We start from the raw sequence: 14679 nt of genomic DNA, 5'->3' as shown, positions 1-14679 counted from the left end.
TTTTTTTTTGGTTTTTCTCCGGTACCGGGAACCGAACTCAGGACCTTGCGCTTGCCAGGCAGGAGCTTTTGCCGCTGAGCTAAATCCCCAGCCCCCAATACGTTGACTTTAAAGATTGACTTCAGGTAGTCTCTGGTGGAAGAGAGAGAGATAAAAATGCTGATGCTGAGACACCCCTGTCTCCCTCTCTAGTTCCATACATGTGTGAAATTCTGCACATTAAAAAGTGAAGCACCAGGGATGGGAAGAAGAGGACGTAAAAAGAATGAAGAGGTGCTATGTGCGTGGACCATCTCCCCATGAGGAACATGATCATTACGTATTACAAATATGTAATCATTTTTTTAAGTTTTTTGTTTTTTTTAAGTTAAACACCACCAACAGTATCGCAGCCCCACCTGGTCATCCCATCCTCCCTGAGGCTCAGGGTCCCCTACAGCCACAACACCCCATTTCTGTCTTCTTTCTCATTCTCTTGAAGACCCTACTGCAAGTGTCAGGTAGCTTAATATTCCTGACAGAGACAAGGACCCCAACGTGGAGATGGTGACAGCCCGGTCTCAACATGGTCACCATCTTGAATAAGTGGCAAAAAACTAAGCCACGCTTCTAGAAGTCTCATATCCGGTGGCTAGCAAGCAAGGCTCCGGATCGCTGCTTGAGGAGCCCAAGAACCAACAGGTTATCCACACTTGTGCAAACAACTAGGATTAATTAGGCATGGGGGCACAGGCAGTCCCTTGGGCATGACAAAGACTAGCTGACATGCTTCTTGTTCCTAAGTCTCTGTGACAAACAAACCCATCCATTAATATATAAAGATGCACTTTGTAGGAAAAGGCATTGATTTGTACGAGTTGGAGAATGTTTGTACTTTATATGCATGGGAAATATGAAACAAATGGTGGAAATCATGCATCAAGAATCCCTGGTGGGTCTTCTGACCCTCGATGTGTGGAAACATGTGCTGACCTATTTTCAAGAAGAAACCCTGGGCTGGGGATTTAGCTCAGCGGCAAAGCGCCTGCCTGGCAAGCGCAAGGTCGTGAGTTCGGTTCCTGGTACCGGAGAAAAACCAAAAAAAAAAAAAAGAAGAAACCCAAACGCCAATGTGCGGATGAGGCAGTTGTGAGGTCAAAGAGACCTGGTCATCTTGTGTCAAATGTTGGACACTGACTAGAGGAAGCTAGAACTGCTTACGAAATGCAAAAAGATGGTCTGCATATTCCCGGAAAATTCTTGAAAGGTCTTCAAAACTTTAAAAAAGAAACGTTTCTTTTATTTGAGATTTATTTTTCTCCTGGGAAGTTAGTGGAGCCCAGAAAGTACCTGGTATTTGTTTGTTTTTAAATTTTTTGCTTTTTTAAAAACAAACTTTGATTGTATTTGTGGTGGTGTGATTTACCCCAAGCTGATGAGAGGTATTAGGTAATCTGAACATTTTCAATGACAGAAAACGAACTGTATTCTGTTTAGACCATTCCTTGTTTGAAGCACTCGTGTTTTGATAGTCTGTGAATGGACACGGAGCAGTCACAGCTTCTGAAGAGCCTGATGCCAATCAGTTAAGCAGGGGCTGGCACGTCAGGCGCGGAGGGTTGGAAGCCGCCCAGCGCTCTGCCCACAGGAAGATAATGTGCGTGTTGTTCCACCTTCCAGGATGCCCTAGTGCTTAAGATCAATCTAAAAGTCAACTCTGGTTGAAATCAAGACAGGAATCATCAAAAGAAAGTGAAATATCAGAAGATTTGCAATTTCTGAAGAGAAACACGTCAGGGAAGGAAAACAAGGAGGAAGCCCTTCCTACTAACAGGGCACCACGTTGCTGGCAAGTGCGAGGTCCAAGGCAGGCAGCGCTCGGGCCAGCGTGAAAGATTGGGCTCTTCTTGGGGTGCAGCCGGAACACATACATGGGTGATCCCACCTAGAAGCACGAGGGTGAGGAGGGCCCACGAGGGCCGTGCCAGTGTCTGGGTCTGCAGAAAGTGAGCTCTTAGCCTGAGTTTGGATATGCTGTTTTCCCAACCTAACGTCCTTTCCCCACACTTTTTTTTTTTTTTTTTTGCAGTACCAGGGATTGAACTCACAACCTTGCACTTGCCAAGCAGGCGCTTATGCCACTGAACTATATCCCCAGCCTTCCCCACACTTTTTTTTTAAGTACTGGAGACTGAACCTAGGGCTTTCACACTGAGCTACCTCCTCTGCCCTTTTTAATTTTTTGAGATAGGGTCTCACCAAATTAAATTGCCTGGGCTGGTCAAGAACTTGCTACCTTCCTGTGTCAGACTCCTAGGGCATTGAGATTACAGGCATGCACCACCTCGCCTGGCTACCTAAGAAGATGCCATTCCTTCCAGTTGAGGCAGGACCGACACATAGCTCAGGCCCAGCCAACTGCAGGGCCCTATCATCGGCCACAGTGATTTGCATGTCCTTGGAGTCACAGTATGTTACCAGAGCGGTGCCAGAGACCCTCTGAGCCATAATGTGTGCCTGGAAAGAGGCGAGCTCTCCCCCTCCTCAGTCAGGAGCAAGAGCCATATGGCTTGGAATTGTGGTCATCTTGTCTACCCCATTGTGACCAAATGCTTACTCCAATCTAGGCAATTAAAACACATGTCAGGAATGACCAAGTATCTCGCCACAGAACAGTGTGATTCTCAGGAGATCTCTGCACTGCTGCCAAAGAGTCATTTTCAGGCCAGTCCTTCCAGTTTCTACGATCTAAATTCCTTCCACAAAAGCTCTTGAGAAAAGAAAGTTTTCATCAGGAAGGAGATGAGGCTTAAATGCCAGCTCCTCCATTAAAAAAGTGTGCTCTTTGGGAGAGCTGAGGGGCTATTACTGAAGAATAACTATGCACTTCTTTTCCAATGAAGGGAACCCGATCTGGGGAAAGGTGAAATTTAAAAATAAAAACCACACACTACCTTTAAGCATCACCAGATCTCTACAAGTCAAGTGTCCTTCCATGAAAATTACATTTTAAAAAATTTTTGATGAAGTTCAAGTTGGCTTCTCATGTTTCTGAGAATAGTTCCAGGATGAGAAAGCACAGTCTGTCATATCGAGATACTAACGATTCTCTCAGCTTTTGGCTTTGGCTGTTAAAGAATCACCTTTTATATTACTCTACAGCCCTCTTCCTCCTTATCTTCATAGCATGACCCGCATCACCACAGCTAACCATGTCAAGCATTGTACTAGGAATCTGAAAGGTACTATCTCCCTGAGCCTTAGGACAACACAGAGAGGTGTGTGTCCTGTCGTGTTTACAGGTGAATAAACGAGAGACAGAGGTCAGGCGTTGGTCTGAGGTTTCTTCCTAGTAGGTGGTGGAGCCAGGATTTGACCCCAAGCATGTCTAACTCCATACTTCCAAACCTCCCTGCCCAATAGTTATTAGCATTCATTGAAAATGACTCCTCAGTCCTTTAAAATATAGTGCCACAAGCAATACCACTCTACCCCATTGCCCACAACCAGACTCAAATAGGAAACAGTATAAGGTAATTATAGCATAGACCCCAGCCGCCAGCTCTGGGCTTTTATGACTGCACTGCCAAATTGCTTCTAGCCAACTCTTCAGGAAATGTTCAGGCACTTTCTCAGATTCCAGCTAAAACACCAATGATGGCCCTGGGGAGCAGACAGCTCACAGGGTGGTAATGGGATATAAAATTTGCAAACTTGAGGTCAGTGGCCACTCGGGGGTGTGCAGCAGCAGCGGTCTGTGCAGGATTAAAATCTACCTGTCCATAGGTAGGCCGCTGATCAAGGCCTTCCTCATTTGTCCACCTCACGTCTGACACTGACCCCATGGGGAAAGGGAAAGGCATCCTACACTGGAAGCTTCCACTGTCAGCAAGGTGGCATGATGGAGTCAAAACCCTCCTGACAGCATTCCTCCACCAAGGTTGACCTCTGGGGGACACGTCTTGGCCCAAAAGGAAAAAAGGGAAGCATCCACGTCTACACTGTAAAAGAAGCTTGCTTATTCAAGCACAGCAGAGGATGTGCAGACACCAGTCACTTCTCCAGGGTACGCACATCAAGAGGCTCAGTCTACCACCTAGCAACACAATTCCACTTAAATACACTCCGGCCACCATGTGGATTTAAAAGGTAGGGAAGAAAATAAGCACCATGGATCCTCTCTGTGCCTTGGTTTCAACATCTGTAGAAATGTCTGAAATCTGTTCCATCTCTCATCTCTAGTATTTTTGTAAATATAAATGTCTGACTACAGAAGAAAATCTGTGCCATGATTTCATTTGAGAAAAAAAAAAAAAAAAAGCTGTAAGAAGAGTCTTTAAAAAAGACTTGAGGTCTACATTCATCAAAGGCGTAGACCTATTAGGATCTGGTGACACCATCTTATAAATTAGCACGAACAGGACAGGGGAGACTGTGGACAAGAACCATTACCCATGGCGGGAGTGGGCACCAAATGTCACACGGCTCCACACACAGAGATGCACATGTGACTGGCTGACTGCTTCTCACATGGAACCCTTCCTGGCATCGAGGCACCTGTCCTTCTGCCATGGCTTGGCTCTCCTCCAAAAGCTCTCTGTCCTCCAAACAGACCACGAAGGCCACAGGTCGCCCAGTACCAACAGCACCAGGATGGTTGAAGTTGTCACCAATGGGTCAAAACTCAGCACCTGCTCTGTCCCGCCCGGTCCATGGCTGACATGACTTCCTCTTTCACCCCCCTAATCAAAACCTTACCACTGTTTTTCTTTCTGAAGACCCAACACTTTCGGGTAAACATTTTACATTTTACTTGGGATTTATTTCTTTTCCTCAATGTTTCAACTCTTCCTTGATCTCTCTAGCCTCCCAATTTTATCTGTAGCTCAGGTTATGATGTTACTTTAAGAAGGAAGAAGAAAAAGATGAGAAAATGATGAGAAAGGAAAAGGAAGGGCAAAGATGCAGAAGAAAGAAAGTAAATTTTTAAAAAATAAAGCAAAGCCCTGTCTCTGGAATGCATTCTTTTTATGAACAGAGATATCACCATACTTCGGTTCAAAACCACGAAACTCAACAGCAGATACTGTATCCATAGGGCCCACATAAATCCCGGCTCCCGACACCAGCAGTGTGAAACAGTTGTACTATATTTGGACTTCGATGTGTTTGAATACTTACATTTGAATGTAAGTATGACTGATAGTCTAGGAATTCAGAACCCTTCTGAACACCGACCCAGATCACTTGTGTGTTGCAGCAGTCCTCCCACTCTGAGGGGACTGCCGTCTGGAATACATCTCTGGCTGGGAATGGCAGAGATAGAGAATTTTCCCTTTTCCCTTCCACTCTGAAGGAGATGCACAAATAGACACTGTCATTACTGTAACCAAAAACAAAAGAAAAAGCCACTGACATAGGGAAAGTTGTAAAGCCATAAGAAACTGAAAACTAAGATTTAACCTAGACTAGCTCATCCACAATTCAAATTTGATTATATTATAGGGCCTAATCCAGCTTTGTTCTATGAACAGCCTGGTTACTTCACTTGTGACAAAAGTAATAGAGTTCAGCTCTTCTATATTAATTCCACTGGCAAGCGTATACCTACTTTTGGTTATTACATATAAACAATGATTCCAAAGATAATTGAGGTGGGTTACACCAACAGATGCATACAATGGAGGCTGTGAGTATAAATTGAAAGTAAAATTCCTTATAGAAAAAAAATGAAGCATACAAACACCTACATTAATAAATCAGAGTGTGCATTAAATGTGTCACTGAGATTCTTAAAAGCTAAAGGAATAAAGGAACTTTATAATTCTTACATTCAAATAAAGCATACCCGTTTATCAGGAACTGTCACCTTATTCTTGGTGGCTGAGAGTTCTTCAAATGAGGAGTTACAGATAGAAACTAAGTGTGGTCCTTAAGACAAGTCTAACACTGTTCATGGAGCAGCTTTTATCCTGAAGTCACAGCAGAAATCACAATGAAGCATCTCCAGTGGAGAACTCAGCCAGTTAACCAGACCAGGTTAGAATAAAGCTTAAACATAGGATTAACCCCTGCCTCCTTGTGCTACCCAGGCTCCAGAGACGCCCCAACACTTCCAATGTTGCCACTGCAGACACATGCTCTCCTCAAGGCCAAACAGAGAACAACTTGATCCCTGCCAATGGCAGGGTGAAAGCAAGCAGCGAGGGGCCAGGAGCTGTCCTTCCAAAGCAGCTGGACAGGCACCAACCTTGGGCAAGGTCTGGTCACGCATCTGGGGCTCAGTACCCCCAGGTGGAAAAACACTTCAGGGCAGGGGGGACAGCTTTAGAACCGGAAGTCCACCCACCTCAGGCCAGACAAGCAGCTCTTTGCTTCTATACTCCCCTTCTGAATCCGTACACTTAGAGCACCAACACCCAAGTAAACACACACTGGTGACCATGCTATACCAGGCACTGGTCCCTGTCTAAACTCCTGACCCACAGATTCATGAGAAATAAGAAAATGATTGTCTGGGCTAAGTTGTTACACGGCTGGGGGATAAGCCAAATACTCACAAAGGAAAGTGGCATGATTGATTGCAGTAGGGAGTCTCAGAACGGCCTCACTCGCCTTCGCTTGCTCATGAACGGTGCTTTGGGGTCCGTGTGCATGACAGGTGTTAATGTGCATGGTGTACTCAGGGCACCTCCTCCACGCAGTCTCATAACTGGCTGGTCAAGAGCTACCTGCGCTGCTGCTGGAGCTACCTGAGCCCCACTCCTTGCTCAGACCAGCATCCCCTCCTCACTCTGTCACCCCTGTATTTGCCTCCCAAATCTCGAGGTCTCTCTAATCATTCAGCAGGCACACCACCACCGCAGTGGAAAAGATCTGGTCATGTTCCCATCTTAGAATCCTCTAACAATTCCCTATGTTTGCCTTTTAAATTGGAAATGTTCTTTGTGTTCCTCACTTTATTGTTGCTAGCACAAAATACCTGATACCTGCAACTAAAGGAGGAAAGGTTTATTTTGGCTTACGGTTTCCAGAAGGTTCAGTCCTTGGCAAGCTGGCTCCAGGTAGGAACTACACAGTAGAAGGGCGTGGTAGGGGAAAGCTGCTTACCCCAGTAGCAGCCAGGAAGTAGAGAGAGAAGGGAAGAACCAGGGACAAGAGTACACCCAGTCCAAGTCACACTCACACTAGCCCACCTCTTCCCACACGGGCCTGTCCTGCCTCCTAACATCACGCTGTGCTATGCACTCATCAATGGATTAAGCCACTGGTGAATACAGCACACTCATGATGCAATCACTATCAAAAGCCCTGCCTCTGAATACATGAGACTTTTAGCCCCTTCTCCTGCCTCTAGTAACGTGTGTTAGATCTTGTGCACAGGCTTGCAAAAGAGCAGAAGGCTGTAAACTGCACAACGCCAGGGCACTAGTGTCACAGACCACATGATGAACAGTGTCACCTGGAGCCACACAGCACAAAGCCTGTCCGGGTATACTCAATGCCCTATAGCCCCAAACACTTCATGTCCTATGTCTTTCCTTCCTTCCTTCCTTCCTTCCTTCCTTCCTTCCTTCCTTCCTTCCTTCCTTCAAGTACTGGTCATTGAACCCAAGGCCTCTGTATTAAGCAACCTTCCCAGACCCTTTTTAAATGTATTTTTAATTTAATTTTAAGATAGGGTCTCCCTAAATTGCTAACTTCCCAGGCTGGGCTTGGACTTGCAATCTTCCTGCCTCAGCCTCTCATATTACTGGGATTACAGGCCTATGCCACCACACCTGGCCTTGTATATTCCTTTTCCACTCAGATTTTTCCTTTCCCTCTTTTCTCCAATCTCTAATTTACATAATTAACTTTACCTACTCAGTCAACCCAAGTTGGTCAGACTCTGACCACGAAAAATTTTATCTACTGACCACCTCCTACATGCCCAGTTCCATAGGTCTCCTTAGAAATAAATAAAACAAACAAAATTTCTGCCTTCAAGAAACTCTCAGTCCTAATAGACAGTCACTTTTTATCACAGTGATCACAGGCTGGAAAACTTTCTGTAAAGAGCCAAAGAGCAAATATTTTAGTTTTGCAGCCACGCCGTCTCTCTTACAACTACTTCCCCCGCCGCACAAGCAGCCAGAGATAACACACAAAGGGGGTCATGGCTTTGTTTCAATAAAACTTAATTTTCAAAACCAGCTGGTGTGGTCCACATTTTGCCAACCGGAAGACTTTCACTGTGGAATCCTTTCTGACCCCATTCCCACCAAGGAGCCTCCCTTGGCCTATTAGAGCATCTGCCTTCAACAAATGCTGGGTCTCCCCTGCAGCCACGGTAGACAGAATTCTGGGAAAATGAAACCATCAAAGGTACCAGGTTTATTTGAATGGAGTAGCAGTTAAATACTAAGAAGTCTGACTATGAAGCCAGATGTCTCAATCTTGTTATGTCCCTGGAGTAATCCCTGAAACTCCACATGCCTCTATTTCTTCCTCTTACACAGGCAAAAAGTTTAATCTCCTCCACCTAAGGAGATATGGAAAGAACTGATATTTTTAAAGTATAAATCTGACTTATACAGCAAAGCTTACTATTTTTTAACCATTATTTCTACAATGTAATGTAAAAACAAATTGGCTCTGAGTTTATAGGCAACCAAAGTCAACAGAAAGAATCAAATCACTCATCTTTACTAGGAAAAGAACATACTAGCAAGATACATATCAGCTTCCTTGCAGAGAGAAATACCTTATACAAGTCTATCCTGAGAGAAGTTTATTGCATGGTACACAAAAGAGGAAGAGATTCTGGATGATAAAATCACCAACAAGTTCATCTCTGAGCCCCAGACATTTAGGAAGAGGATGTCCATGACAGTTATCTACCACCCTCGAGAAAAATGCAAGGTATAACATTAAAATATACAAAAAAAATTAAAATATAATATACCTGCCCCAGGACCCCTCCCCCCACCTCTGACAGTCTACGACATTTCTGTTTTATTTCACAGAAATGGTGGAAAACAGTTCTTATTGACCACACAACACTATGATTAACTAAGGATAGTCATCTCAGCATGAAAGAATATGAGGAATTTTAAGTGGAATTTTACTAATATCTTAGGCCCACATTTTTGTCCAGTGGAATGAGAAACCAAAACCATAACTAAAATTAATGGAGAAAGAAAAGTTACCATTAACACTTTGTCTTGAGAACATAACCCCACATACCTCAGCTCCCATTATCTGTAAAAGGAAATTAACAAAAAGACCCTCCCCGAGAGGGACTGTATTAAATTAACTGTTGCATGACAAGCATTTACAACAGTGTCTGTCACATCAATGTCACCTAAGTGTTACCTACTGTAGTTCCAAGTCTCATTACAGAGGGTCCCGACTCATAATGGCTGCATTTACACTGTTTTTAAACGTTATCATGATAGTGTGAAAACAATACATATTCAATAGAAACTCTACTGCACATTTTGAATTTTGATGTTTTCCCAGGCTAGGAAATGTGTAGGCACCACACTCTCCAGAAATGCCACACAGCATTTACGAAGATGTAATCCCATTTTAACTCAAGGAACATGCATATTTATTTTATTTAATACTAGACTGCATACCTTGACATTGTTGATGCCTGCTTCTTGTATCTCAATTCTGCTACCTGTTAAGACCTCCGAGATATGGGCTCCAATTCTGATATTCCACAAGGTAAATTCAGGTTGAAATTCATCAAGGCTTCCTCTTTGAAACCCCACTGAACAGCAAGTTAGTGGGGAGATACGCTCACGACAGGACGCTAGCCTTTGACAATTTTACAATCCAACGTGAAGATCAGGTTAAAAAATCATGAAACACTACCCTCTCTTACACCCATCACGTAAGTCAGGCCTGATATATTACTGATTTCAGCTTTTGCAAAGAATTTCACTGTAAAAAAATGAACCTAAGAAGAGGCTCATTTGCTGTGTTAGTTTCTAGAATATTGTTAAACTGGTTTATTTCTCTTTCAAGAAAACATTCCTATTGAAACTTAAAGCGGGGGCTGGGGATTTAACCCAGCAGCACAGCGCCTGCCTGGCAAGTGCAAGGTCATGAGTTCGGCTCCCAGTACTGGAAAAAAAAAAAAAGAAAGAAAGAAAGACTAACTTAAAGCTAAAATTCCCAAGTTGATAAGATAAGTTATATGACTTATTGTATGGATACTCTAACACCCTGTGCAGTATTTTGCTTAGGACATTGAATAGTACTACAGGGCAACTAAGGAGCATATGCAAATTCTTTAAAATTCCAAATACGCTTGAAGAGACGTGTATAGCTCTGTTTACTCTGCACCTCAGTTCATTTCACTACAGGTTGATATGTATTTTAATCAATTTGTGTTGCCAACAATATATGCATGTCTGTAAACACTCTCTCCCAAACACTGCAAAATGAGTCACATAAGTATTTTATTTCTACTTTTTTGTTTAAAATGTGCAGTTACTGAAACCTTCTATTTAAGAATGTCTTTTTTAAATACTGTGTCATAATATTTTCGCTTAATTTTTTCAATCAATGCAAAGACAAACCATACCATGGCAGGAGTCATTCCCCATATTTAAGCATTAGCCCATCTGACCGCGGACGAAGGCTTAAAAGTCCTCTTTGTACAGTCAGATGGACTTTATAAAGTCTACAGAACTTTTTCTGTGTTCCCTGTTACAGTTCTTTATTTTAATAACAGGCTTCTGTGTAATTAATCCCTGGGAGTCTGCCATCACATAATCTACCCTGTGTATGAACTGTTCCATGTGTATTTAAATGGTAACAAGACCTCTGGAAAAGGCAAACAAATAAACAAAGACCAAAAGGTATCACGCAGAAGGGGGCGAACTGCGAAACACAACAGGTCTCATCTACCTATAAACCAGGGAACAAGAACAGAAGGCTCCGTCCAGATGACTGGAGTCTTGGGAAAAGGAGGTCTTACTGTAAGGAATGTTTCCCTTTGACATGGAGCTGCAATATTTCCTTATTTGGGAGCTAAAGCAATAAGGCAATCATAAATAAAGCAATAAGGCGATCATAACTAATACTACTCAAGTACAGTTGGTTTAGGCGGGTGTGTGTGCGTGTGTGTGCGTGTGTGTGTGTGCGTGTGTGTGTGTGTGTGTGTGTAAAATCCTCAACTGTCTCCCACACTTCTACCTCATCACAGAAGTTTAAAATGCAGCTGAGGAAAATTCTTGTGAACTAAAACACAGAGCTAGGATTTTATTATTTCTTAGAACATTATTTCACCCATGTTAAGCAATGCCAGGCAAAGGAAAATGACTATATACTTATTACTTGAAAATATTTTAGAAACTTGCAAAATTCTCACTTGAAAATAGAGAAAAGTACAGTTTTTGCAGAGTGAATGAGGACCACACTCACTCTATTAAGAAAAAAAAAAAAAAAAACAGGATTTCCTATTAAAGCAGAAATTGGCAATTTAAGAAGACACAGCAAAAGCCGGGAAGAAATTTGAGGGTGCGTAAATTCTCACTATGGAGCAACTTCTGCTGCCCACCGGGGACGGGTGAAGAGGAAGCAGGACTGGTAGACATGCTAGGCTGTCACCCCAGGGAGGGAGAGACAGGCAGGCTCTCGTCCCTGCAAGAGAGGGCGCTGTAGGGACAGGAGCACTGTTGGGGGAAGTTCTGCAGTCACCTGCCACACCAGAGGAGAACCAGCTGCAGCACCTGGGGGGACATTTGGCCAGGGCAGGTCACACTGATGAGCTGAAGGAAACGTCAGTGAGGTGCTGAAAGCTGCTGCCACCGACTTCATATCAGACAGCCTCTGGGGCTACAAATCACCGTCACCTCATAAACCACGCATTTCCATCAAAATGGCAAATAGGTTTCCCTGCAGTCACCGGGGGTTAGTTTTGGAGCGGATAATAATTTAATGAGCAAAAACAGAAATTTCAAGCACTCACTGGAAAAATGTAATACCACAGAGCTGGTGTTCCTGATTTACACAGCAGGGCACAGTTAAAAGACGCATTCATGTGAGACTGCAACGGCAGTAAGTAGAGAGAATAAATTTCAAGTGCAATTCAAGTTTAACATCAGATGAGTGCTTGTTTCAAATCTACAGGAAAACCTTTGGCCCAGCATGTCTGCTTTGATTACCTGATACCACACATCAACTTGCACATGTACACGTAATTACACAGAAGGATGTCAGTAACAGCAAAATATTTCATACAATCTAAAGAGCCATTGTTAGGGGACTATTCCGGCCACATTAAGGGATGCTGTACACCAAAAATACACGCAGTAGATCCATATGCATTAATAGGTAAATGCACCAAAGGTATGTGAACATTACGTGCAGTATACACCATGTATCAAAAGAGATGCATATGCAAACGTGTATGTATATCTATATATGTATACATGATTATGTGTATACATATATATTTACATGTGCACATACATCCCTATAATATTTCTAGAAAATTACAGGAGAAAACAATCTGAAATGTGGAAGGGAAATAACTGCTATCCTTTTAAATTATTATTATCAACCACCAAACGTAGATCAATAACCTTATAGGGAACGTGAGCACGTGAAACACTCATAATGAGCTATTGCATGAATACTAGATTTTAGGACAGCTTTACAAACACTTTGCAATAGGATACAGTCTGCTAGCGATCAAATACCATAAGAAAAGGACAGAGGTATTTCTCTAAAATCATAAAAAAAATGAAACCCACAGAAATAAGTGCTGGTGGGAGTGAAAGAGAGGAAGCCCGTGCAGCAATAATAGAAAGCTTCGTTTCTGTTCTCGCACTGGGTCTGGGCCTCCCAAGGAACCACGGGGCTGGTGACAGCCCTCGGAGACGAGACAAATGTCTGGCCAGACCTCATGTCTCCCCGGCCGTTGTCACCCACAGAACTCAACCCCAACTTCCTCTCTCTGCATGTAGCCCCGGGAGCAGTGCCGCCAAGAACAGATAGTAAGATAACTCTGCACAGCAGAATTTCATTTTTGAAGGGAAAATGGTGCAGTATATGGAGTCCTTTTGGGAACCTAGGAAACCCAGCGCTGCAGCTCATTTGTTGAACTTGCCATGTGCCCCCAGACAGGGCAAGAAAAGTGTGCTGCCGAGGGTCAGAGCGTTGTCTGACCAAGAGCAGTGAATTTCACTTCCAGCATGGTCGGAATCCTGGTTTTATTTTTACCAGCACTGAGATGGCACCGAATTCATCACAACCATTTTCTGGGGTCAGAAAAGCACGCGTATCTCGCCACAGCCTAAGTGCTTGGCGCGGACAACCATCTTGTCTACCTCTAGCCCACACGTGGACTCAGAAACTGGTTTGTGCCCATGACTGCATTTTTTCCTCTGGGGTCTGGACCCCCAAAATACAAATTGCACTACATATCACAATAAAATCAGCCATACCAAAAAAGGACAATGAGCGGACACCTTCGCTTGTCACCAAGGGCCCCATAATCAAGCTGCAGAGCACTCATAGAAAGCAACAGAGAGAATTATAGGAGTTCAGTAGAAAGTCTCTGTATATTTACTGTCTGGGCTCATTTAACTGGCTCCTCCAACAAGAGAAAAAGGGTCGTTTATAGTCAGTTCTCCTGCCTCCCTGGAGGTCTGAATGTAACCTCAGACTTCTCTTTCAATCTGAAAAATCTTAAAGGAAGAATATCCCCACCGTCCTTTAATCTAGAAACTCACCACCCTTAACCACCAACCTGCCTCGTCTAAATCTCTCCTGCAGAAACATCTCGGGTAATCAGGGACGGGCAGTCCCAAGGTCAGACAGGACAGGCCGGCGGGGGACACCCCTGCTCGGTGAAATGGAGCTCTCACAGAAGCCAAGTATACCTTCTGGGAAGCACTGGCCCTGCCTGGCTCCCGGGGTAGACACCGGAAACGGAGGGTAGCAGAAACACTCAGTCCCAGATTTTCAAAAGCATCATCCGCAGGAAGGCCAGCTGGGAGCCGCGGGCATCCTCCTGCCACTGGGATCTTCTCCTAACCTCAGTCCCTTTCAAAGGCAGCCACCAGGAAAGCACTTTCCCCTAAGCAGAGGAGGCACAGCTTCTCCCCCACCGCTCTCGCTCTCTCGCGCTCTCTCTCTCTCTCTCTCTCTCTCTCTCTCTCTCTCTCTCTCTGGTGCAGCTCCTCCCCTTTTCCAAACTCCAGGAACCTTTTTCTGCCTTCCAAAATCAGCCTCCACAATGGCCCAAGATTCTTTTTTCGCACGACCCCTCCCCTGGGGCAGGAATCCCGAGGGTCAGGGGCGAGGTGGCTCTGCCCCAACGCAGCGAAGGCTCAGCGACCTGGCACCGCTACGGGGACCCCAGGAGGCCTTGCCAAGGGTCCTTTCACCGGGGGGGATCCACCCGCCGGTGACTCCGGATCTCAGACTCGGGAAGGGGGAGGGGAGCCCGAGGCCAAGGGAGGCGACCGCTTGTTCCCTTACCCCTTCAGCGCGTCGTGTCCCCCGCCGCCTCTCCTCTTGGCCCGGCTGGCTCGGGTCTCCTTCACGTTCCCAGCCTCCGAGTTGGCGTCCGCGCCGTGGCTCGTGTAGGACGAGAGGAGCACGGTAAATCCCAGGGCGACCTCCAGCAGCCCCCCTGGCCGCATGATGCCGAGCGGCCGCGCCCCGCCGCCTGTCGCCGCGCCCAAGGCGCCC

At 44.8% G+C, this 14679-nt stretch overlaps 1 protein-coding gene across 1 annotated transcript in view; it reads right to left on the bottom strand.

The window, feature by feature from the left end:
• The window catches only part of Fbn1 (fibrillin 1), a gene marked incomplete at its 5' end in the record, with an annotated part of 220945 nt that extends 206266 nt beyond the window's left edge, over positions 1-14679 (bottom strand). Inside the window, 1 exon segment of the mRNA XM_005376698.2 lies at positions 14467-14679. Within this exon segment, the coding sequence (XP_005376755.1) occupies positions 14467-14630 (164 nt within the window).

The sequence above is a fragment of the Chinchilla lanigera genome, unplaced genomic scaffold (genome assembly GCF_000276665.1).
Source record: "Chinchilla lanigera isolate Chin_1 unplaced genomic scaffold, ChiLan1.0 scaffold00008, whole genome shotgun sequence".
NCBI lineage: Eukaryota > Metazoa > Chordata > Mammalia > Rodentia > Chinchillidae > Chinchilla > Chinchilla lanigera.
Note: the sequence above shows the minus strand (reverse complement) of the source record. Positions and strands in the feature narration are given on the sequence as shown.